This window comes from Heptranchias perlo, chromosome 3 (assembly GCF_035084215.1).
Source record: "Heptranchias perlo isolate sHepPer1 chromosome 3, sHepPer1.hap1, whole genome shotgun sequence".
NCBI lineage: Eukaryota > Metazoa > Chordata > Chondrichthyes > Hexanchiformes > Hexanchidae > Heptranchias > Heptranchias perlo.
The window spans coordinates 94,011,852-94,036,123 of record NC_090327.1 but is presented as its reverse complement, the minus strand read 5'-3'; the positions used below and the strand labels follow the sequence as shown (position 1 = coordinate 94,036,123).

At 41.4% G+C, this 24,272-nt stretch overlaps 1 protein-coding gene across 1 annotated transcript in view; it reads left to right on the top strand.

Moving 5' to 3' along the window:
- LOC137317575 (exostosin-1) overlaps positions 1 to 24,272 on the top strand; it is a 171,222-nt gene that overhangs the window by 121,255 nt on the left and 25,695 nt on the right. The window contains exons 2-3 of the mRNA XM_067980817.1: positions 12,850 to 12,943; positions 18,520 to 18,627. Of these exons, the coding sequence (XP_067836918.1) occupies positions 12,850 to 12,943; positions 18,520 to 18,627 (202 nt within the window). The remainder of the gene's footprint in view (positions 1 to 12,849; positions 12,944 to 18,519; positions 18,628 to 24,272) is intronic.

The window sequence follows — 24,272 nt, the reverse complement described above, 5'->3', positions numbered from 1 at the left end:
CATCAGCGAACATCCCCATTTCTGACCTTATGATGGAGGGAAGGTCATTGATGAAGCAGCTGAAGATGGTTGGGCCCAGGACACTGCCCTGAGGAAGCCCTACAGCAATGTCCTGGGGCTGAGATGATTGGCCTCCAGCAACCACTACCATCTTCCTTTGTGCTAAGTATGACTCCACCTGAAAGTCTTATTACTCTTTCTCCCTTTGGTTGGTTCTGACAGCAACAAGCACATAAAGGGATGATGATAATTGTTGGTGTTACTGAACACAGTCAGTCAAAGATATGTGAAATGACAATGCTCAGAAGTTATTTTCCAAGTATGCTTGATCCTTTTCTAATGTTTTGATGTTGGATGTTGGGGGCAGGAGGAGAAGGTAACAGTTGGCTAAATAGCAGACAGGCCAGCCCCACAACTCGTGCTATAGTATATTGTTCTCCAGGCAGTGTGAAATGCTATGAAATCATATGGTCCTGATTGTGATCCTTGGTCAGTGTTGAGTTAGCTGTTCTCGATCAAATAGAAAGGGAGTGCCCTGACGCACATTGTAAAAGTTCACAAATAAAGATTGCTCACTTGGATGAGGTATTGGAGGACTGCTGGAAAGTAGGGAACCTCTTGCCAGTGTGAGTCACTACCTCTAGGAGAGGAAGAGAAAACCATAGGGTTAGGGAGGGGTGCGAGAATATCGGGATACACACTGTCTGGAGTTGTTGAAGTTAAACTGATTTTTTTTTGTAACATTTTTTGGATCACGGTGTAGTAGCCTTATATTGAGGCATACTGCATTGAGAGCAGTTTGTTTTGTTTAAAGGTCGTGATCTTCATCTTTCTTAAAGGTAGTCATTAATCATAGTACAAAGCTGCCAAAAATTTGACATGTTGTCAATATTTTCTTGACTCCTGATTAATACTGGGAACGCAGTCGGAAGGTGTCTGCATTGCAGTTGGCATAGTTGCTGATACCGTAGGTAGCTAAAAGGTCTGCACCTGATGACTGAAATTACTGATTGAAGGGTTTGTATCATGACCTTTTGAGTGCACGAGTATGGAACATGAACTTGGCTGTGTTGTGCAAGAGGGGTTTAAATCACACAGTGCATACTGTGTATATGCTTCCATTGGTTCTCAACCTATAAGACGTCTGCCTAGATATGACATTAATTGTTCTTGTCCTGAGCCATGGTGTTTTATTACCGAACCAGCCCCCACTGACAGACTGAAGGTGAGAGTGGATAATAAAAATGTTGCACTTGCACTCTCTTTATTTTTAACAATCACTTGGCAAGTGGAGTTTGCTTTCCAGAATTACAAAACAAAACTCTCAGGTGAATCATTTTTTGCCCTTGATTTTCACACTCTACTTCCATTCCAAATGCCAAATATTAGTGATGATCTTGCAATATTTGAAGAAAGGGAGACATCATCTGATGCAATTAATCTTCTGGAGGTGGTGACTCATGCTGCGTAGCCCTTCCGGCCTCATCCAAGAGGTCATTCTTTGCGATCGCCTTGAAGGTGTGTGGAGGGCTTAAGAACTCAGGCCAAATTTAGCACTCCCTCTTGCCCTGACTGAGATCAGCTAACTCAACATTTACATAGATGTTTAGTCCCAGCGGCATAGCAAAGCATACATTGTGAATGCAAATGTGTAAACTTGTTATCATTAGGGAGGCGAATCAGCTAATAGAGTACAGGCTTGAGGCTCCTCGAGATGGGGCACGAGCTAGTGGTTAATTGAGTTAAAGTGTTGCAGTGTAATGCTCCAGCTCTTAATAAAGAGCCTTCTCCCAACAATGTTCTCTCAGTCCAGTAGCTGTGCTACTCTCTCTCCTGAATCCAATCATACTCCAAGCTGGCTGGTGGGAAAATCAAAGGATGTTTGAAATATTTGCAGTATCACTGGCGTGAAGTGAAGCCGCACAGTACCTCTGTTCCAGGTGCTTACTCAAGCTGCAGCGTGAATATCAGCATCTGGATGTCAAAAGGGAGCCTTCAGTAAGTAATGTGGAAGCCCTGCTTTTAGGGCCGGTGAGCAACAGATTGACTGCATTGCTGTGGGGGGAAAAGAGCTAGGTACTCTCTAAATGTAAACTGTTTTTCTTATTTGTGTTAGCGCAAAACAGTTGGATGTGATCAATTCACACTGATCACATTCAGTTCTAGGCTCTTCTCTTTGTGGGGATCTTGTGGGTTTTCTGATGTGCATTTATGGAATTCATGAGGCTTGGGTGGCTTGAATGCCATATAACTAACTGATTTTCTGTTGTACTTTATTGTCATTGCTGCTTTGTTTGGAACAAGGACTCTGTACTGCATTCCTGGTCTTGCTATAAATTGGGAATTCCCACCTGCAGCACAAAGATGAATCCCAGAACAAAGCATCAATGTCACATAGAAGCTGCAGCCAGGACGTCAAGCAGGTAAAGTGCCTGGGAAGGAGTTGGAGGGGTAGAGTACCTCTGAGCTGAGAAGGGGGGGGGGGTGGTGGTGGGGAGAAGAATCACTGTTGAGATAGCTTTTGGGGAAGTGATGGTCTGGTTGGTCATTGAATATCAATAAATCATTGTGTTTCCTATAGTCTTTTAAAGCTCTATCAGTTGTGAGGTTTAAAAGTGTTTAAAATGAACCAGTATGCATATTTCTAATGCAAAAGTTCAAAATTTTCCAGAGAGGCATCCTCCGTCCCCCAGATCTCACCCTAGAAATTCATGACAACTTGGTGTGGGGGATAGTATTTCAAATGACTGTATAAAATTGTAAATTATCTGTCTACCACCTTCTCAGTCCCGTGTTAATTCCTCTGCATGAGGCTTTAGCTTCCTGTTCATGGTTTACTGTTCCCAAATGAGGAACAAGAATAACAGATAGAAAAACCTAAAACAATAAAGTGCCTTTAATGTGTAGTCGATTTTATTGTACCTTGCAATGTGGCACATTCTTGGGTCTCTTCTGGGAAATCAATGGGGATGTTGACTTGACGTTAGTTACTGCAGATCAGGAATCAGCAATTGCAGCACAGAAGGATTCATAGAAATTACCATAAAGCTGAGGCCATCGTCTCTGTGCCGCTAACTGTTCAACTGGCGCTACTGAAAGTACTTCCATTTTCCTGTCCTTTTCGTGAAATTGTGATGAAATATGCAACAATAAATCTGAAGTCCACTTCATTTTAGCCAGTAAACAGTTTCTGGAAATAAACTCTATTTGGATCGTAGAAACATTGGAACTTGCTTGATTAATGTAATTGTTGGAATGTTTTATAGTATTTAGTTATGGACATGTTTACATTAAGTGTATGGTATGCTTCAGATTCACCTTTTTAGTAAGATCATGCCTTTTTGTTAGGCTCTCTAGGTGGTGATTTAAAACAACTGTATAAGAAATGATCTTTTAAAATCAGTTTTTACCAATTTCCACCGATAAATTCACTGATTTATTTTAGGTGGTGAATTCGTTTTTTAAAAAAAAATTACTCCCAAATTAGAGGGGGAAAAAATCCCATTGTTTTCTTCCCAAAAAAATAGCTTTGGAGGCGCATGTGAATTGCATCAGTGATATCACCATGGATGTTATATGCTGTATGTGCCATGCTATGGCCACTGATGCGATGTGCACATATTCCTTGACCCAATTTTCTGCAGGAAAATAAATGAAGTCTCTGCAATTTGCATTTTGTTAGGGAGACCAGGATCAATTTTAGATACTGCTATGAGGCCTATATTCTGTATACTACAGAAAATGCCAGTTTTTCATTCCGAGTTCGGTGTTGAGCAAGAGCTACAGTGGAGTGACATAGTTACCACACTGATGTCTCCTGAAGACTGAGTCGTCAATCAAAGGCTGTCTCTGGTCACACACCAGAGCATTGTTTATTTAAAGCAAGATTGTAACTGATTTCCTATGCATAATATCCAACCATTTTTAATTTCCTACCATCATAGTGGCAGATAAGTGGCTGGAACCACAACAATAAACATAGGTTTTTCAAATTACTCTTTAATTTAAAATAAATTATCTAGGTTTAAGTGAGACCCTGACGGTGATCCCCATAAAAGTGGTGTCTGGAACTATGTAAATAATTGTGGATTGTCCTTTCGCTTGACTGTACATTTTTAAAGTCGCTTTCTTGTTTTCTTGAGTTTTAGCAATGTTCAAAATAAAACTAATTTTTACTGATTTTCTCCAAATTTACCCAAATTTTTGAAGTCCAATTTTCTCCCACTGATTTTCACCCATTTGTTAGCACTAAAAATAAAACCTGAAATAACATGGGGCTTTAAATTGGCATTAAAATCTGACTTTAAAGGGCCTTATGTGTAAATTTGATTTCTTTTCAGAAGGGCTTAGTCCAAAATATTTAATGTTTATATTTAAAAAGAAAAATCTATATTCTAGAAAGAATAACTCATGACAGACATACATTGTTGAAATATTAACAACACAAATCCGAATTTTAAAAAGGATGTTTTGAAATATTCAGATGTAGCATAGAGGAGCTGACAGGATCAGCTGTAAACTCCAATCCTCATAAGCCCTTTTATTTTGATTTTTTTGGAAGTAATTTCATCCTTGATGGGATGAGTGGTGTGCTAAATGGAGTGGAGCGTAATAAGACTATAGTAGAAAGATTTGTTGTGTAAATTTGGGAATTTGTTGATCTTTAGTAATTTTGTAATGCACTATATGTAAATAGTAAAAACTCCTTAGACTGGACAACATCTAGCGATGGAGCTCTATTCTTGTTGAGGTTCACTTTCTCCACATCTGAAGCCTGTCTGCCTCTTTGGTGGTTTAGATCGATGTTAAAGACTGATGGCACTATTTGTCTTGGCCAGTTTTCCTCCCTCAACTAATGCCACAAAAAATCAGATTAATTGGTCATTCATCTCATTGCTGTTTGTGGCATTTTGCTGGTGCAGAATTGCTGCTGTATTTGCTTATATAACTCTGTACTTCAGAATTAATTAGTTGTGTGAAGCACCTTGATCTGTTTCAACGTGATACGGTGCTGTAAAAATACAAGTATGATCTCCATTCTCTCCCCATGAGAAAAAGAAGTGAGATGCTCTGTGGTTTTGTGGTAATTTAGCATTATGCTCGTGCAGTATAATTGCTACCCAGCATCTCCATGCCAATATAATCACACCATAACAACCACCAGATTTTGCTTTTAATTGTTTTTTCAACTACAGGATGTTTAAGACAAAATATAAACAGCAACAACTTGCATTTATATAGCACATTTAATGTAGGAAAATGTTCCAAGGTGCTTCATGGGAGCGTATTCAGTCAAAGCCAAAGAACAAGATACTAGAATGGGTGACCAAAAGCTTGGTTAAAGAGCTAGTTTTTAAGGAGGGTCTTAAAGGAGGAGAGAGAGAGAGGTGGAGAGACGGAGAGGTTTAGGGAGGGAATACACTGCTTGGGGCCTGTACGACTGTAGGCACGACTGCTAACCCAATGAGACAATCAATGATCCGGAACAGCAGACACAGGGATCCGCGGTACAGCAACCGAAGAAGAAAGAGTCAAACTGGACTCCTCCGGAGGGTCGCTGCCCTAAGCTTGACATATATGCTCAAGCTGTCAGGAGATGTGTCAATGCCAGATTCATCAGCCGCACTCATAAGACAGTCCAGAATGTCACCCGAGCACAACGCAACACCATCAACGCTCTCAAGACCAACCGCAACTTCGTCATCAAACCAGCGGACAAAGGAGGAGCCATTGTCATACAGAACAGAACGGACTATTGCAAAGAAGCATACCGACAACTGGACAACCAGGAACACTACAGACAGTTACCCGCAGATCCAACCAAAGAACACACCCACCAGCTCAACAAACTGATCAAGACCTTCGATCCAGACCTTCAAAGCATCCTACGTGCTCTCATCCCACATACTCCCCGCGTGGGAGACTTCTGCCTCCCAAAGATACACAAAGCCAACACACCCGGACGTCCTATCGTATCAGGCAACGGAACCCTGTGTGAGAACCTCTCTGGATACGTCGAGGGCATCCTGAAACCCATCGTACAGGGAACCCCCAGCTTCTGTCGCGACACTACAGACTTCCTACAAAAACTCAGCACCCACGGACCAGTTGAACCAGGAACACTTCTCACCACGATGGGCGTCTCGGCACTCTACACCAGTATCCCCCACAATGACGGCATCGCTGCAACAGCCTCAGTACTCAACACCAACAACAGCCAATCTCCAGACGCCATCCTACCACTCATCCGCTTCATCCTGGATCACAATGTCTTCACCTTTGATAACCAGTTCTTTACCCAAACACACGGAACAGCCATGGGGACCAAATTCGCACCCCAATACGCCAACATTTTTATGCACAAGTTCGAGCACGACTTCTTCACTGCACAGGACCTCCAACCAACGCTATACACCAGATACATCGACAACATTTTCTTCCTATGAACCCACGGCGAAGAATCACTGAAGAGACTACACGATAACATCAACAAGTTCCATCCCACCATCAAACTCACCATGGACTACTCCTCAGAATCGGTTTCTTTCTTGGACACACAAATCTCTATCAAAGACGGGCACCTCAGCACCTCACTCTACCGCAAGCCCACGGACAACTTCACGATGCTCCACTTTTCCAGCTTCCACCCCAACCACGTCAAAGAGGCCATCCCCTATGGACAGGCCCTACGAATACACAGGGTCTGCTCAGACGAGGAGGAACGCGATGGACACCTACAGACGCTGAAAGACGCCCTAGTAAGAACGGGATATGACGCTCGACTTGTCGATCGACAGTTCCGACGGGCCACAGCGAAGAATCGCATAGACCTCCTCAGAAGACAAACACGGGACGCAACCAACAGAGTACCCTTCGTCGTCCAGTACTTCCCTGGAGCGGAGAAACTACACCATGTTCTCCGCAGCCTTCAACATGTCATCGATGACGACGAACACCTCGCTAAGGCCATCCCCACGCCTCCACTACTTGCCTTCAAACAGCCACCCAACCTCAAACAGACCATCGTTCGCAGCAAATTACCCAGCTTTCAGGAGAACAGCGTCCACGACACCACACAACCCTGCCACGGCAACCTCTGCAAGACATGCCAGATCATCGACACGGATACCACCATCACACGAGAGGACACCACCCACCAGGTACATAGTTCATACTCCTGTGACTCGGCCGACGTTGTCTACCTCATACGTTGCAGGAAAGGATGCCCTGGAGCATGGTACATTGGCGAGACCATGCAGACACTGCGACAACGGATGAACGGACACCGCGCAACAATCGCCAGACAGGAGGGTTCCCTCCCAGTCGGGGAACACTTCAGCAGTCAAGGACATTCAGCCACCGATCTTCGGGTGAGCGTTCTCCAAGGCGGCCTTCGAGACACACGACAACGCAAAATCGTCGAGCAGAAGTTGATAGCCAAGTTCCGCACCCATGAGGACGGCCTCAACCGGGATCTTGGGTTCATGTCACGCTACACGTAACCCCACCAGCAAAAGGGGAAAAAAAAGTTATCTTTTTAATACTCTCTCTCTCTCTCTCTCTCTCTCTCTCTCTCTGCCATTTGGGTCTCTTTCTCTCTGTCTGTGTAATTGACGCAATGTATATTCAGTGTACTGGGACGTACTGTTCTCCATGACTGGCCTGTTTGAACACCAACGACACCTTTTGATTGGTGTGTTGGTGTCCCAGCCTAATATAAGATATGCGATTTGAGAACCTTTCACTCATTCACCTGACAAAGGGGATAATCTCCGAAAGCTTGTGATTTTAAAATAAAATTGTTGGACTATAACCTGGTGTTGTAAGATTCCTTACATTTGTCCACCCCAGTCCATCACCGGCATCTCCACATCAATGTTGACCAGAGTTGGAGGAATGCAGAATTCTCGGCAGGTTGTAGGGCTGGCGAAGGTTTCAGAGGTAAGGAGGGTCAAGGCCATGGAGGGATTTGAACACAGGGATGAGCATTGACAGGCAATGTTATGGAAGTGGAAGTAGGTGGTCTTTATGAAGGAGAGGATGTGGGGTCAGAAACTCAGCTTAGGGTCAAATAGGATGCCATGTCTAATTCAGCCTGAGACAGTGGCCAGGGAGGGTAATGGAATCAGTGGTGAGGAAATGGAATTCATGGCGGGGGTCAAAGATAATAGCTTCAGTTTTCTTAATGTTTCATAAATAAAGGCGCAAAGACCCTCTGGGCTGTAATCTTTGAGGGGCCCTATACGTTTTTGGATCAGGGAAAGGCACAATGGGCCAGTGACAGCAAGAGGTGTTGCTTGTACAAGGGGCAGTAGGGAAGGGGGAAGGCTCAAATGGATGAGGGTGGGAGCAGAAGTGAATGAAGGACAATTATTCCACTAGCTCCACCAGATTTAAAAACCTACTGGACTTACCAATACTATGCTGTAAAACCCTGTTTTTAAACAGCAAACAATGCTTTTTAAAAGAGCTTTTGGCCAAAGCATGGGAAAGCCCTGGAACAAATTCCGCTCCACACTAACAAAAACCATGTGTTGGTGTGTACCTATATCTATATAGATCTTGGGTACAATAGTCTAGTCGACTTGCAGTCCAGAGGTTGAGAGTTCAAATCCCACCATGGCAAATTGAGTTCAATTAATCTGGTAATTTGTGGACTAGCGCTAAAAAGATAGCCACTAAAACTTCTGGGATTTTTGTAAAAACCCAACTGTATTTCACCATTTGTTCTTCACGAAAGGGAGCTTGCCAGTCCTAACCAGGCTGGCCTACATGTAACTCCAGCTCCGCACTACATGGATGACTCTTAATGCCCTGAGAAGTGGGCAGCATATCAGGATAAGACTATGACAATCTCAGCTCAGTCTTCCTCCAAGCTAGGAGAGTTGTCAAAATCCCAGACCCCAATATATCCTTGATTGTACTCCTGGAATAATGAAATCCAGCTGTTTACTGTTAAACTATTGTTGAAAGTAATTTTTAATAAAAGTTAATTCAGAAAGAAATGTGCTACCACTTAGCATTTGTTTTAATAAACGTTTATTCAGAAAGAAATGTTTTGCACTGCTAGCTGATACAACGATAAAGAGAGGCAAAAAAACATTGTTGATTTCACAGGAAAGAAGATTAATAACAAATTCCTAGACTGCGCCTCTTGAAATGAAAACTTCACATCTGGCTATAACCTTCTGTCATTTTTCACCTCACATTAGCCATTGAGTAGTATACAGATGCAAATATTGGATTTGGACATGTTGGTGAGAGAAGAGTGTTTTGGATTAGAATGTGGAAGCCACTGAGTAATTATCTGTTGGACATGCTCGCATATCAGGGCCCCTGCACTCGGTAACCTTTATGGTAGAGGCAGCAGCTGGAAGTGGGTTGATCTGGAAAAAGCTGAGCGTCGGTCTGCTCAACTCCACTGTGCACACAATTCTACCCCCCCACCCCACATCCCAATAATTAATATTACTGCTAATATTGGCTCTCAACATGGAGCCAAAGCCCAAATCAGCCTTCTAATGAGAAGGAACAGAACACCAAGTCTCTTTCTTCTTGCAATGTAGACAGTGCCTGATTGCTTACAGGATTTCAATGCAGCCCTGACGCACACGGCAATGGTCCTCAAGAACTATGGGGATCTTAGCACCCAAAGCAATTTTGTTTGTTTAACTTTTTGTAATGTGGATTTCTCGGTGTGAACATGGAACTTCTTCTTCGGGTACCCTTAGACAATATTGTTATTAGGCATGTGACTACCTTGGACGGCTCCTTCCATGTGACTCATGTTCATGATCATATGTTTCTGAAATAGGGCTGGAGTTTTTTTAAAACTCTACCATGCCACTCCCTTACCCCCCCCCCCACCCTCTTGCTCGCCCCCATTATGTCCAGGCTTGCCATTCTAATGTTGCTGACTACAGCAGTGTGGCTGCTTTCTCTGGGCTCCATCTTTGCTCTGATGACCAGTTGTCTTTCTTTCCCTCCTTTTCTCCCTGAGCTCCTAAATCTCCTCTACCTGCTAATCCTGCTGCACCTTCCCCTTGCACCCAAACCCCCCCTCCCCCACCCCAGCCTCCAACCTTCCTTATGTTCTCCCCCTCTGGCATCTAACCCTATTCTACCTCCCCTGGTCTTTAACTCTTCTGTACCTTCTTTCCCTCCCTGGCCACTACCCCCCTCTACCTTGCTCCTCTCATCCTCCAGATTCCACTTTCCCTCTCTGGCCTCTTGTCACAATCCTCCCTTAACCCTGGTTCATTTATCCCCTTCCCTCCAATCCAAGTTGACCTTGAGATTGCAATTGGTATTGTTTCCCTGTTTGCAATGCCACTGGAGATTGACTAGTATAGTAAAAGATAATTTTTTTCCACAAAGTGTTGTTAGGACTCTGGATGGTCCATATTAGCTTTTACATGCCGGCTATAGTGAGACACCATCTAGTGTATAGTATGCACGTTCTTGCTTTCAAAGTTACGTCAGAAAAAGTTGAAAAGAGTTCATGCTTTACATAGTTCTGCTGTTTAGTGCAACAAAAAAATTTAGGTACTTCTAAAAATGGTTTTAGCAGGGAGGGGGGTCCATTCTCTGTGATTGTTCAGTGGAATGGGTAGGTCTTATATTTCTGGCATGCTCTGTGAATGGTCAGTTTTGCTGTCGTAAAGTATTTCAAGAAACTGGAGACACAGATACATGATGTGAGCAGTGACCTACTGACTTTGAGCCTCTTCAATTCAATGATTTGTCTGGGAACCTGAACTTAAACCTCTCGCTTCTTAGAAGCAGAGATTTCTGACGGGACATTATAGCAAGTGTTCCTAAGATGGAAATGCTTTTATGTGGGTAAGTTTAATCATTTTCTTGTAAATTTTGTAATTTTTATGTCTTGCTTATATTGCAAACCTTACTTCAAGTGCTCAGCTTCGTGAAGAACCCAAGATGGTGACCGAAAGGATGTTCAAAAATTATTTTGAAGAATTTGGTTGGCTTTTTCATTTTTTTTTTAATCAGTAGCTGTTGCTGACTATCCATTTTTGTTTTGTCAAGTTTGAAGTTCATGATTAGTGGTTTTCATGCCCACTTGTACGTTCCCTATCTGTTCAGTTGTGATTGGCTGAAATATGTATGCTCATAAAACAACAACTGATCAAGTGCAAGAAATTTGTGTATTTACACATTTGACATCTGAAGTGTAATACAAAAGTCCTTTGGTGCAGTGGAAGGTATTTAACTGCAGTTGGTTTGGTTTCATTCATCTTGGAAACACCTAGTGGGCTGTGACTGTCTCATCGTAGAATCATTTTAATATTTTCCAAAAGAAGTGTGTGCAGCTGCCTATATGTTTTATTCAGCAAAGTATTAGATCTGGACATTCAGACTATCAATTTACTGACCTCTCTCGTTGATGAAGTGCTGGATAAACTGGCAAATTAAACTGGCAAAGTGGAGCTTGATTTTGAAATAAATTTCAGTGTAACCAGTTACAGACCATGAATGTTCTGCTTCTAACCGTGACTCAAGTCATCAGAGTTTGTACTTTCAATTAATTTTCAGTCCGTATTAAAAAAAATTAAGTATTTCTACTTTGAAGTCAGTTTTTTGTGGTTTAATTAATACAGCGTGATTTTTTTTTAATATATTTAATCTCTGCAGGGACACCCGTAATCCATTCCCAGTGACCTTTTCTTGTGCAAATTAGCTCTATATGGTTGTTTCAGCAAATGGTTCTTAAGCAGTGCATTCACACTAATTATTGGATATTCTAAATAGAAAATTGGCTTACTCCCTTGTGCCCATCCTGTGTGAACATAAAATAGCTTTACCTTTGTTTTTAAAAAGAGTTTGCTTTTCCTTCCCTGTGGGCTAGGGTTAGATTGGTGCTGGGATGAGCAGAGTTCCAAGCTCCATCGGGAACAGCGGGGAGGGGGACAGAAAGGCAACTTGCCTCACAAAGCAATCTGAACTTCAGGGAAATTGGCAGCATTTCATCCTGCATTTCTTTGAAGATCTAGCAGTTGGTTAGGATCAATATGGCATTGCATTTATGAAGTGTTCTCAGCAACCAGCAAACCTGAATTGATCTTCCAGACTGAACTATATAACCTGGTTACACTGATGTCAGAAATCAAACCACTATCAGAAGTGGAATCCTGGCCTATTTTCTTTTCCTCCTCTTCCCTAACCCAGGGGTACTGAGGCCTGTTATCACAGCTCTACCACTGCCGTAGCTGAAGTCAGCTAACTTGGCACAACCTGGGGATTGAACTGGCACCTTTCTTGTTCGGTGTTGCTCAGTTATTCACTGGATAAACTTCCTGAGCCATTTGGGGAGCACATCATTATCCATTTCAAGTGCCCAGTGTCAGGATCGGTAGTGTAGTGCTTATGTCACTGGACACGTAACCCAGAGGCCTAGACGAATAATCCAGAGAATGAGAGTTCAAATCCCAACATGGCAGTTTGATCATTTGAATTCAGTATTTAAAAATCTAGAAATCAAAACCTGATGCTAATGCCAATAAAAGTGACCATGAAGCTGTTGGATTGTCATGAAAACCTAACTGGTTCACTAAATGTCCTTTAGGGAAGGAAACCTGCCGTCCTTACCTGGTCTGGACTATATGTGACTCCAGTCACACACCAACGTGATTGACTCTTAACTGCCCTCTGAAGTGGCCTAGCAATCCAGTCAGTCAGGGCAACTAGGAATGGGTAATAAACGCTGGTCTTGCCAGTGACGCCCACATACCAAGAACGAATTTTTAAAAAAGATAAACACTTGTTGATTGAGTTTAGGGAATAAGGTTGAGCTTTTTTTTAAACTGTTTGTTCCTCTTTATTTTTCCCTAGATACGATTATCGAGAGATGTTGCACAATTCCACCTTCTGTTTGGTTCCAAGGGGCCGTAGATTGGGATCTTTCCGGTTTCTGGAGGCTTTACAGGTAATTGATGTACAATGGATATAGGTGATGCTGTGCTTTTTTAAAATATAAACTTAAGGTGAAAAACATACAGCACTATTAGCTTCTTTCTTCTTTGGTGTCTGGGCATTTTGTTTTTGTGTGCATATTTGTAGCATTTATGCTGAGTGGAGATGCTCACTTATATTTAGGATTTCATAGGGGAGGGAAGGTCAAGTCCAATCCTAATCCTATTACACTTGAATGCAGTTACATCTGCTTTTTTAGTTCAACCAGACTAAGTGTGCACAGCTGTTGGTGAGAGATTGACCTACGAGTTTGTTTTCTGCTACCCCCCCCACCCCACAAAAAACAGCTGATTAACCAGGGTCTTATAGTGCATGGATGTCTAAACTGTGACCCTGACCCCTAGCACTGCAGCCCAAGCAACTCAGGACAATTTGTGCTTGTATCTCATTCTCTGGATTGTCCTGTTTGAATTTTGTGGGCTTGGAGGTTTGGAAAGGGCAGTTCTTAGCAATGCTGCATCACTGATGAATAAATCTTAAATTAAACGCACCAGGGGTTAAATTGGTTAGCCCCCAAAAACGGGCGCAGGGATCGCGGTGCGCGATTAAGCCGCGCCTGATCATTGAGATGCAGGCAGCAAGTAACACTCCTGCTGCTTGTTGTTTTACATGATTGCTGCGTGCAGCCAGACCTACCTGCGGTGTTGAGTGGCTGCTCAACAGCAGGGGGCCCAGATATCGGGAGTGGCTAGCATCACTTAAAGGCAGCTTGCACCTCTTAAAGGAGAGGTGCACTGTGGCTGCAGGAAGTGGTGGAAGTCAATGGTGAAGTGAATCTGTGTTGCAATACAGTGAAGAATGGTGATGATAGGAACTCTGGAATTTTTAATGAGCAGCAGCTTGGCTGCTCAAAGTTTGCGGGACTCTTATATTTTCAAAATATAAGATACGGGTCTGAACAGAGTTTGAAAGGAGATCAGAAATCGCACACGTAAAACACAGATGCAGGTCCCATTCTTATGTTTACAAACTGTTGAGTTATTTTAAAACATTGAATAAAGGTTGTTCACAACTACATCCTCCAATCTGCATGCCAGACCCCGCCGATCTGAGTTTGTACCGGGCCTGCGAGAGAACGTGCACCAAGGTTCTCTGATGCACTAGAGACCTTGGTGTAAGAGGTGTACAGAAGGAGGGGCATCCTATATCTGCAGGTAGGGCAAAAGGCCCTCCATACATACGCTCCCGAGGCAGTAGGGGCCGAGGTCAATGCCAGGGGCATAGCACCATGAACATGGATACAGTGCAGGAAGAAGTGCAGTGATTTGACACGAGTGGTCAAGGTGCGTGAGTTCAACTGTCAAGTGGCATCTCCTATCAACTGCACCACTAGCCTCATCCACTGCTCCATGCACTACACCCCCCATCATCCACCTACCAACAAACTCTTTCAATCAGCACTCAACACTTCCAATCAGATGCTTCATCTCACCCTCACACATTACCACTGTTGCAAGCTGCACACCCACAACTCACAGGTCACACACACTGGCAGCTATTCATGGCAGGCACATCACCCAAACATCTTGCAGGACACGCACTGACACAAGTCCCGCTTTCTTGCAGGAGAAGGTGGCGCATAACAGGAGGCAGCAAGTAGCTCCATGGAACATGAACCTACTGTCCTCTTTCAGGGTGACAGCATTCCTGTCCCACCCCTGCCACTCCGCCAGTACCCTTGCTGTTATCTGTCAGCTAGCCAGCCCACTCCCTGTAGAGTATTGAAACGTTATTATAGGAGCATAAGAACAGGAATAGGTAATTTAGCCCCTTGAGCCTGTCCCGCCATTCAATGAGATCATGGCTGATCTGTGACCTAACTCCATATACCCGCCTTAGCTCCATATCCCTTAATACCTTTCGTTAACAAAAATCTATCAATCTCAGATTTAAAATTAACAGTTGAGCTAGCATCAACTGCCATTTGCAGAAGAGAGTTCCAAACTTCTACCACCCTTTGCATGTGAAAACTTTTCCTAATTGCACTCTTGAAAGTCCTGGCTGTAATTTTCAGACTATGTCCCCTTATCCTTGTATTCAAGTATAGGAGACCTCCAAAAACAGGTACAAATGCATCAGCAGCCAAAAGCAATAATCCAGCAACGAACCTGTAACTCCTGCATGATCCCTTTAAATAGCACTGGTAGATGGGGTCCTCCATGACATGCCGTTTAAGACCTGTTCAGCTGTGCGAGGTTAAGACAGTGCGTTGGCTGGAGCGTGGAGTTCCAAAATTGCATCTGTCCCTTTAAATCAGCATTGCACACTGATCTACTGCATATTCTCCCTACTTTACATGCTGCTGGCATTTGTTAAGTGAGCGTGTGCAAACACCTTTACGAAGTTGGCGTCCTGTGCACGTCACACCGGAAGTGTTCATGTGCAGCTCGGACGCCATTTTCGGAGCTTAGGACTCTGCATAGCGCCTACCAAATGGGCACTACATGGATTTAAACTTTATATATGGCCTCCGAGATTCCATGGTACACACCCATGCAACCCACAAAGACTAAAGGCACAGACACTCTTGCAATAGTGGAATTGGATGGGTCTAGTTATGAACTTATTCACCACCAGGTGAGGTCTGACCAGTGCATTAGAACACCTCTGTGTAACCTCTTTGGACTTATACTTCACTGTTCTGGCACCCCCATTTCTTAAATATACATTATAATTTTTTAATTGAAGTAATTGAAATCGTGATTCGCAAAGTTAAATGAAAGATGCTGGGATTAAATTTAAAACTGGCTGTAGTTAGTTAGGACCCATTTTAAGTCTGGGTGAAACGTAGATCATTGAAGACCAATGAATAAGTAAACTGAGAACACTCAAATGTTTTGATTGTTGACCAGAATTACATCGTGGGTTAGTATCTTTTAGAGCTGCAGATCGATTGCATATTTTGTGTACCTAAGGTGCAGTCTGATACTTGTTGGCCTTGGCAATTAAAAGACATTAGACAAGTGAGAAAGTTGATGTTTCTAATGACCCAGAATCAGTAGCGTAATAAGAACTGTCTTTTTAGGGGAACCCACTATCTAGTTTATGATATGCTGAACTTCAGATGATGGCAGGTGGTTTCATTGTTCATGTTTGAAAAGCTAAATGAATTTCTCAAAGGAAAGTGGTCCTGTGACAATTAATTTTTTTTTTAAATTGGGTTGGTAGTAGGTAACTGTCATTTATTCTGTTAGACTGGCATTCATTTGAAATTTGCAGACTCCTGTATTAGTATATAGAGGATTCTTGATGCTTATGATAAACCATAAAGTTTTCACGGGTGATGTAAAATACTAATTTTAAAGCAAGTATTTTGTATCACTTGGGACAAATGTAGGTGTAAGAACTCCTGCTGACTTTGTGAGGATGTGAGAGAGCGCAACATAAAACAAGTTTTTTCTTTCTTAATTTGATGACGATAATTAAATACCTTCAGAGCAATGAGTGCAATAGTTAATAACAAAGGAAAGTGTAAACATGATTGAGCACCAAATGCTGTGGTTAAGACATGAGTTTGAGCCAGAGATCTCCCACACCACTGAGTTCCCCATCTCATCAGTGTTACTGTTGAGAAGCAGGCAGTGGAAGCCAAACACCCCACAGGGGAAACAAGAAAATCAGGAGTCCTCCTCCCCAGGTTGCATTCAAGAAAGTACAAGATGTTTGTTTCGAACCGACAGCTATGTGCAAGATGCCCATGGATGTTGCATGGCACACAGTCATATTTACTTTCTCCTTTCCATAAAAAATAGCCAATAGCTGCTGCTCATTTAGCTGACATAATAAAGCAAATGATAACAAAACTTAGATGCAAAATATTAAAAAGTTATAGAATTGTGTGCATTCTGGCATCAGAATGTGCAAAGTGCATAGTTATGCAAATTACCTCAGTAATGGAAGTTATGCCATTGACTTGTTTTTATGGATACTTTTAGTACTGCTTCTACCTGATGGGTAACAGTGACCAAGTTATCAAAATGGTCATTTAGCTTTTCAAACATGAACAATGAAATCATTTTCAATACTGTGTATCTTGTGACATTTTTTTCCTTTTTAACATTGAATCCTTCCCTGGAATTTAATTCCAATTTTTCAATATACTGATCATAAAGTGGAGACTAGTAGCAACTGTATATGTTTTAACTGAATCATTCTGAGCTGGTATGTCTTATGATGCATTTTGGCTAATAAAATAACAGCAGTAATTATACTCTGACTGGAAGTAGGCTCAGTGCTGTGGAAGAGCAGGGGGATTTGAGAGTACAGGTTCACAGAACATTAAAGGCAGCACATCAAGTTGGTAAGGCTTTAAAAAAAAACTAATAGAATTCTAGGTTTTATCTCAAGAGGCATAGAATATAAAAGCCAAGAGATAATGATGAGCCTATATATAACCTTATTAAGACCTCAGTTAGAGTACTGTGTGCAGTATTAGGCTGCATACTATGGGAGGAATATTGAGTCTTTAGAGAGGGTACAACACAGATTCACTAGGGTGTTGCCTGGTATGACGAAATACAAAGAAAGACCATGAAAAATTAAGCCTTTTTTTCCGTTTAGAACAAGGCAGATTGTGGTACAATTTGATAGAAGTGTTTAAAATTCTGAAACGATGAGACAAAGTAGATAGAAGCACTGATTCCAGTAGTTGAGGGGGTCATAGATACAAGATTAAATGTAAAAGGATTTAGAACAGAGGGCAGGAGAAACTTCTTTCCACGGAGTTGTGAAGTGGTGAAATTCACTTCTTGGGTTAGTGTTTGAGGCAGAAACTATGAAAACATTCAAAATTAGATTGGATATTTGGATAAAGGAACAAGAGATAAAGGGATATGAGAACAGGATGAGTAACTGTGATTAAAACTAATTGCTTATGTGGTAAATGGTGACACAGACTGGTTGGGCCAAATGTCTTGTTTCCGTGTTGTCGCTTCTGTGTATTTCTTTGTGATTTTATGGGTACGGTAGTGTAGTGTTTATGTTACTGGACTAGTCATCCAGAAGCCTGGACTAATAATCCAGAGAATGCGAGTCCGACACCAACTTCGTTGGCTTTTAACTGCTGGCTGAAGTGGCCTAGTAAGCCACTCAGTTGTACCAAATCTGCAGTAGTTCACGAAGGTGGCTCACCACCACCTTCTCAGGACAACTGGGGATGGGCAATAAATGCCAGCCTTGCCAGCGATGTTCACATCCTGAGAATGAATTAGAAAATTTGTAGTCATTAGTGATATGACTTATTTAAATGATCTAACATAAATCTTTTTCTTCAGTATTTCATCCTCCAGATGAGGAAGACAAGGTTGCTCAAGTAATCAGTAGGGGAATAAGGGTCACGTATATAATAGGCAAAGTGTTTTATGCAAAAAGTTTCCGGCTCTGAAATCTTATCACAGATGCCAAATAATGTTCCTTTAATTTTACATACTTATTTAGGCATTATTATCAACAAGCCTGCATTTTTATCTTGGACACATTTTTGTATGTTTTTCATTATAACTATTAATAGTTTTCTGTAACTTGTTGCAGGCTGCATGTATTCCAGTGATGCTAAGTAACGGCTGGGAGCTGCCATTCTCAGAAGTCATTGACTGGAACCAAGCAATTGTTGTTGGAGATGAAAGGTTGTTACTACAGGTAGGAGAGCTGTATTGTAGCCATGTACTTTTGTACAGTAATCACTTATTTTTTGAACAATATTGAAGTATTTTGAAGAAGTTTCTGAACAGTCGGTGGTGATGGGAGGAGATTCTAGGTGATTGGTACAGAGTCTCCTAGTTTTTATTTCCATTATCTATGATTGTGTAACAAATGCTAGAGATCATTGTATTGACAAAATGTCACACTCAAGATCCATGACTTGTTCTCCATTCCCACAATGACCCAGTGGTTACATGAAGACCAGGACAGTCCTGGGGTCCATGTCTGCTTTATGTTGTAGGAACCCTACAATTGACCTTAGTGTCTCTGGGCCAGAAGGGGTGGGGGAAATCAGCCAGGGTTCCTGCTCCTGGTTGTTATCTAATGGCCCCTGCTGAAAAGCGAATGCCAGGGGAGAACCAGTTTGGCCTCAACTGTGAATGTCTCATGGTCAAATTATCAGTCAAGATTCATCATCGAGGCTGATACGTGAAGAATGGCAACTGTACCAGAGGGATGCTGCTGTTCATAAAACCGTAGCCTAGCATGTGTCACAGAGAAAGGTTATGGAGGAAGTAAGCCTCCAAGTTTTTCCGTATTAAAATAGTATGAAGTTGAGGAAACTGCTGGAGTATGAGTACGTAAATAAGAATCAAGGTTCTACTGAGGGTGAATGTGTGCCGGAGGACTGGAGAGTGGTCAATGTAATACCCATTTTCAAAAAGGGAGACATAGCTAACCCAGGTAATTATAGGCCAGTTAATTTAACATTTGTGGTAGAAAAAATTTTAGAATTTATTTAAAGATGAAATTACTAAATATTTAGTATGAAGACAACAAATTAGAAGCAGCCAGTACAGATTACAGAAAGGAAAATCGTGCCTGACACACCTGATTGATGGAGTTCTTTGAGGTGACAGATATGATGGATGGGGAAATGCAGTGGATATGGTGTACATAGACATTGAGATCCTTTTACAGGCCACCACACAGGAGACAATCGGCGAAGATTAAGAGCTATGGAATTATGGAAAAGGTAGAAAATTGGATTCAAAACAGTTGGAAGGGAGGAAAGAGAGAGTAGGAGTTAAGGGCAATTTCTCAGAGTGGTTGGAAGTGGGTATCCCACAGGGTTCTGTTCAGGGACCACTTCTCTTCACTATGTACATCAATGATTTGGATATAAGGCCAGACAGAACGGTGTCTAAATTTACACGGCAACACTAAAATAGGGGGAATAGTAAATAAATGACCAAAGAAAATGCATTGGGGTCTTGATAAGGTGGTGGAATGGGCAAAAAAGTGGCAGATGGAATTTAATGTCAATACGTAATAATTATACTTGGGGTGGGGGGGGAGGGGGGAAAGAGTTGGATGGCCATAGTATCATAGTATGTTATAGCACAGAAAGAGGCCATTCAGCCTATCATGCCTGTGCCGGCTCTTTGAAAGAGCTATCCAATTAGTCCCATTCCCCTGCTCTTTCCCCATATCCCTGTAAATTTTTTCCCTTCCAGTATTTATCCAATTTCCTTTTTGAAAGTTATTATTGAATCTGTTTCCACCACCCTTTCAGGCAGAGCATTCCAGATTATAACGACTCTCTGCATAAAAAAATGTTTCCTTATGTTCTTTTGCCAATCTCCTTAAATCTGTGTCCTCTGGTTACCGACCCTGCTGCCACTGGAATCAGTTTTTCCTTTTTACTGTATCAAAACCCTTCATGATTTTGAACACCTGTATCAAATCTCCTCTCAACCTTCTCTGCTCTAAGGAGAATAACCCCAGCTTCTCCAGTCTCTCCACATAACTGAAGTCCCTCATTCCTGGTGCCATTCTAGTAAATCTCTTCTGCACCCTCTCTCAGGCCTTGACATCCTTCCTAAAGTGTGGTGCCCAGAATTGAACACAATACTCCAGCCGAGGCCTAATCAGTGTTTTATAAAGGTTTAGCATAACTTCCTTGCTTTTGTACTCTATGCCTCAATTAATAAAGCCAAGGATTCCATATGCTTTTTTAACAGCTTTCTCAACTTGTCCTGCCATCTTCAAAGATTTGTGTACATACACCTCCAGGTCTCTCTGTTCCTGCACCCCCTTTAAAATTGTACCATTTAGTTTATATTGCCTCTCCTTACTCATCCTACCAAAATGTATCACTTTTCTGTGCGTTAAATTTCATCTTCCATGTGTCTGCCCATTTAACCAGTCCTCCTGAAGTCTGTTACTATCCTTCACATTGTTTACTACATTCCTGAGTTTTGTGTCATCTGCAAACTTTGAAATTATTCCCTGTATACCCAAGTCCAGGTCCTTAATATAATATCAAAAAGAGCAGTGGTCCTAATACCGACCCCTGGGGAACACCACTGTACACTTCCCTCTAGTCTGAAACACAACTGTTCACCACTACTCTCGGTTTGCAGAAGAGCAGAGGGATTTGGGGGTTCAGGTTCACAAAACATTAAAAGCAGCCCCTCAACTGGATAAGAACATGAAAAAAGCTGATGGAATACTGGGTTTTATGGCAAGAATTATAGAATATAAAAGTCGAGATGTAATGGTGAATCTATATAAAACCATAGTAAGATCACAGTTGGAGTACTGTGTAGTTTTGAGCTCCACACCGTAGAAAGGATGTTCTGGTAATAAAGAAGGTACAGTGCAAATTTGCTATGATGCTGCCTAGTATCAGTAAATACAAATTCGAAAAAGACCTGAAAAATTGGGGCTATTTCATTAAAACAAAGGCTATTATCGGTGATTTGATAGATGTTTTAAATTATGAAGGGATGGGATATGGTAGATAGGAACAGACTGTTTCTAATGGTGAGGGGTGGTCAAGAACAAAGGGACATAGACATAAGGTTAAATATAAAAGATTTAGAGCAGAGAATAGAAGAAACTTTTTACTCAGAGTTGTGAGACTGTGAAATGCACTACTGGAGTTAGTGATTGAAGCAAACACTGTGTCAACTATTAAGAATAAGTTAGTTAGATGGTTGAAGGAATGGAGGTTAAAAGGATATGAGAACAGGGCAGGCACATGGGATTAGGATTACTGCTCGTGTGGAGGACAAATGGCAACATTGGTGGGGATAAATGGCTTGTTTCCTTGCTAATAATTCTGTGTAAGCAAGAGGGTGGGTTCGCTTGATTTGATTTGCCGTATAGCGGGCCTTTGTTGTCAAAAATACAGCACTTGCCTAAAGTGTAATTGGATATTGTGATATCGATTCAGAACCAAACGTGAGCATAGTGTGACATTTCCAGCTATTTCTCCCCTCCACCCCTGCTCTCAACTGTGTACTCTACTCTACTCTAACCAAGTGTATGGCAAGAACCATGCTTTGCAGTGCAAATGTAGAATACTCTATGCTGCTATTAGTGACAAGAGACTGCTATTCCCAAATGTTTCCTGCTTTACTCTTTGGGGAAGTCTTGCAGTTCTTGGTACCTCTAAAATAGCTCAGATTTGTTCTGATAGTTGCTGAACTAAATCCATGTGCTATACTATTAGGTCATCATATTGTCACCATACTTATGTAAAGAGAAGCATATAATGCAGTGTGTTGCCTGCATATTGTATTTCCTTCAGACATTATTGATGCTGAACGTATGTCTGATGTGGCTTGCAGTTTTCAATCAAGTTTTAGGACTTGAAAATTAATTCCTTTTGTCTCATGGCTTACAAAATGTAATTTGAATTAAAATCGGAATGGACCTTTGTTACATTCTTCTAGTCAGGTTATTATATGTTAGATGAGATATTGATTTTCAGCCAATGCAATTCAAGAAAATAGTTTTTTTTTAAGACTAATTTAACATCTGGCTACTCTGTAAATATTCAGAGAAAAGTAACTAAGGGCTTAAATAACTTTGAATTGGGAAAGATAAAGCGTTATTTGAATATTAAGTACTATTGAATTTTCTATGGCGGATAACTAATACTTATAATAGAATCTATAGAATGCCACAGCACAGAAACAAGCCATTTGGCCCATCAGGACTCCTTCATTGGGCATTTGTGATCTAGATACATTAATGCCAATACATTAATGTACATACGCGTTGCAAATAGGAAATTAGATTATGTGAAATAGTGAATTCAAAGGAGTGTACAATTCTTAGTGCTGTTTCATTTCCTATGGATGCAGTCCTCCGAGTCTGTGACAAACACATGCTCGTGTCTCTTGGTACCTGTATTTATGTCACTGATAGCACCCTGTGGTTAACTCTGCAGTCAGTCACTTGTATTAGGAAGACAATTGTCTCTGCTCCACCTGCGTGACTTGAGTCTGGCATCTTTAGTTACATATTTAGTAAGATTGTATTAAGGCTGAACATTTTAGAAAATTGATGTTACAGCTTTGTGTTAACTATTTAAGATCTATATGTTATGAGTCTCAACTAGATATTTCTAAATTTATTTATGGGTAGGATGTGCCAGGTCTCTCTCACACATTGATAAACTAATTTGCACTCAGTGAAGGACATGAGTTCTGTAACTGTCTCTCTGGGATTGATAATGTACTGTAATTATTTGGAGAATTCTGTTATGTTTGTCTTGGTGGAATAGTTCACAAGAGCCAATTCTTTCCCAGTAATTACATTCAGTGCAGGTTATCTCACAGATGTTTCCATATTGCATTGTTACAGTAGAGGATTTCCCCAGTGAAATTTGAACCCTTAAGAATTCATTTTATTTTATTTCCTGCTTTGATTAGTTTGGATTTACAGTTCACACTTCACACAGGAACATGTTACTGCAGGAGGCCAATTACTGGCTTCCTGTGATTCATCAAATGCTTTTTAATAAAAACAGCTGTTGAACATTAAACAGACAACTTCACATACCAGATAATTATACATTCCTCATAATTACAGTACTTGTCAAAGCATCTAGATCGATTATATTTTGTCATTGACTTGGACCCCTTATGAATATTGATTTGCAGTTTTTTAAATTCCACTTTTTGAAAATCTTCACAGTATTGCCGAGATGAAAAAGTAGATGGAAAATTCAGCCTCTGCCGATACCACTGTATAACCAGCCACAAAGTTGTGTGCAGCACCCAGATTGACGCACCTTCTTTTCTTCACTCACCTCTGCTTGTTACCTTCTCCTGTGATGTAGTTCAGATCAGAATCCAGCTGTGTGGAGATCGCAGCCCACATTCTACTGCTAAATGGCACAGCATGTTCCTGCTTTAAAAATGTAGCCTTTTTTAAAATCTCAATGTTTGTCAATTGTATTTTGCTGCCCCCCAAACAGAACATGAAAATAGATGTATACCCGCTTCTAGTGGTGGTATAAGTACAGTTCTGCAAATTTATTGTGACTATATAAAGTTTCACACTGCACATTGTCGTCGCCACTAATGGATACTTTTCACTATTTTAAACACTTGCCTCTTGAGGTGGGACGGATTTTGGGATCTGCAGCCCAACACTTCTTTGTCACACTCAAACTTCTGTGTCACCCTTTTTTTTAAAATAAAGATCTACGGCAGTCATTTGGAATGTACAAAGACATTTTCCAGAAGCATATATCTTCAACTTCTAAATATACATTGCCAATCATGCTTGAAGAAAAAACACCAGAGTTTTGACATGCAGTCTGAATAACAACTAAACTCTAA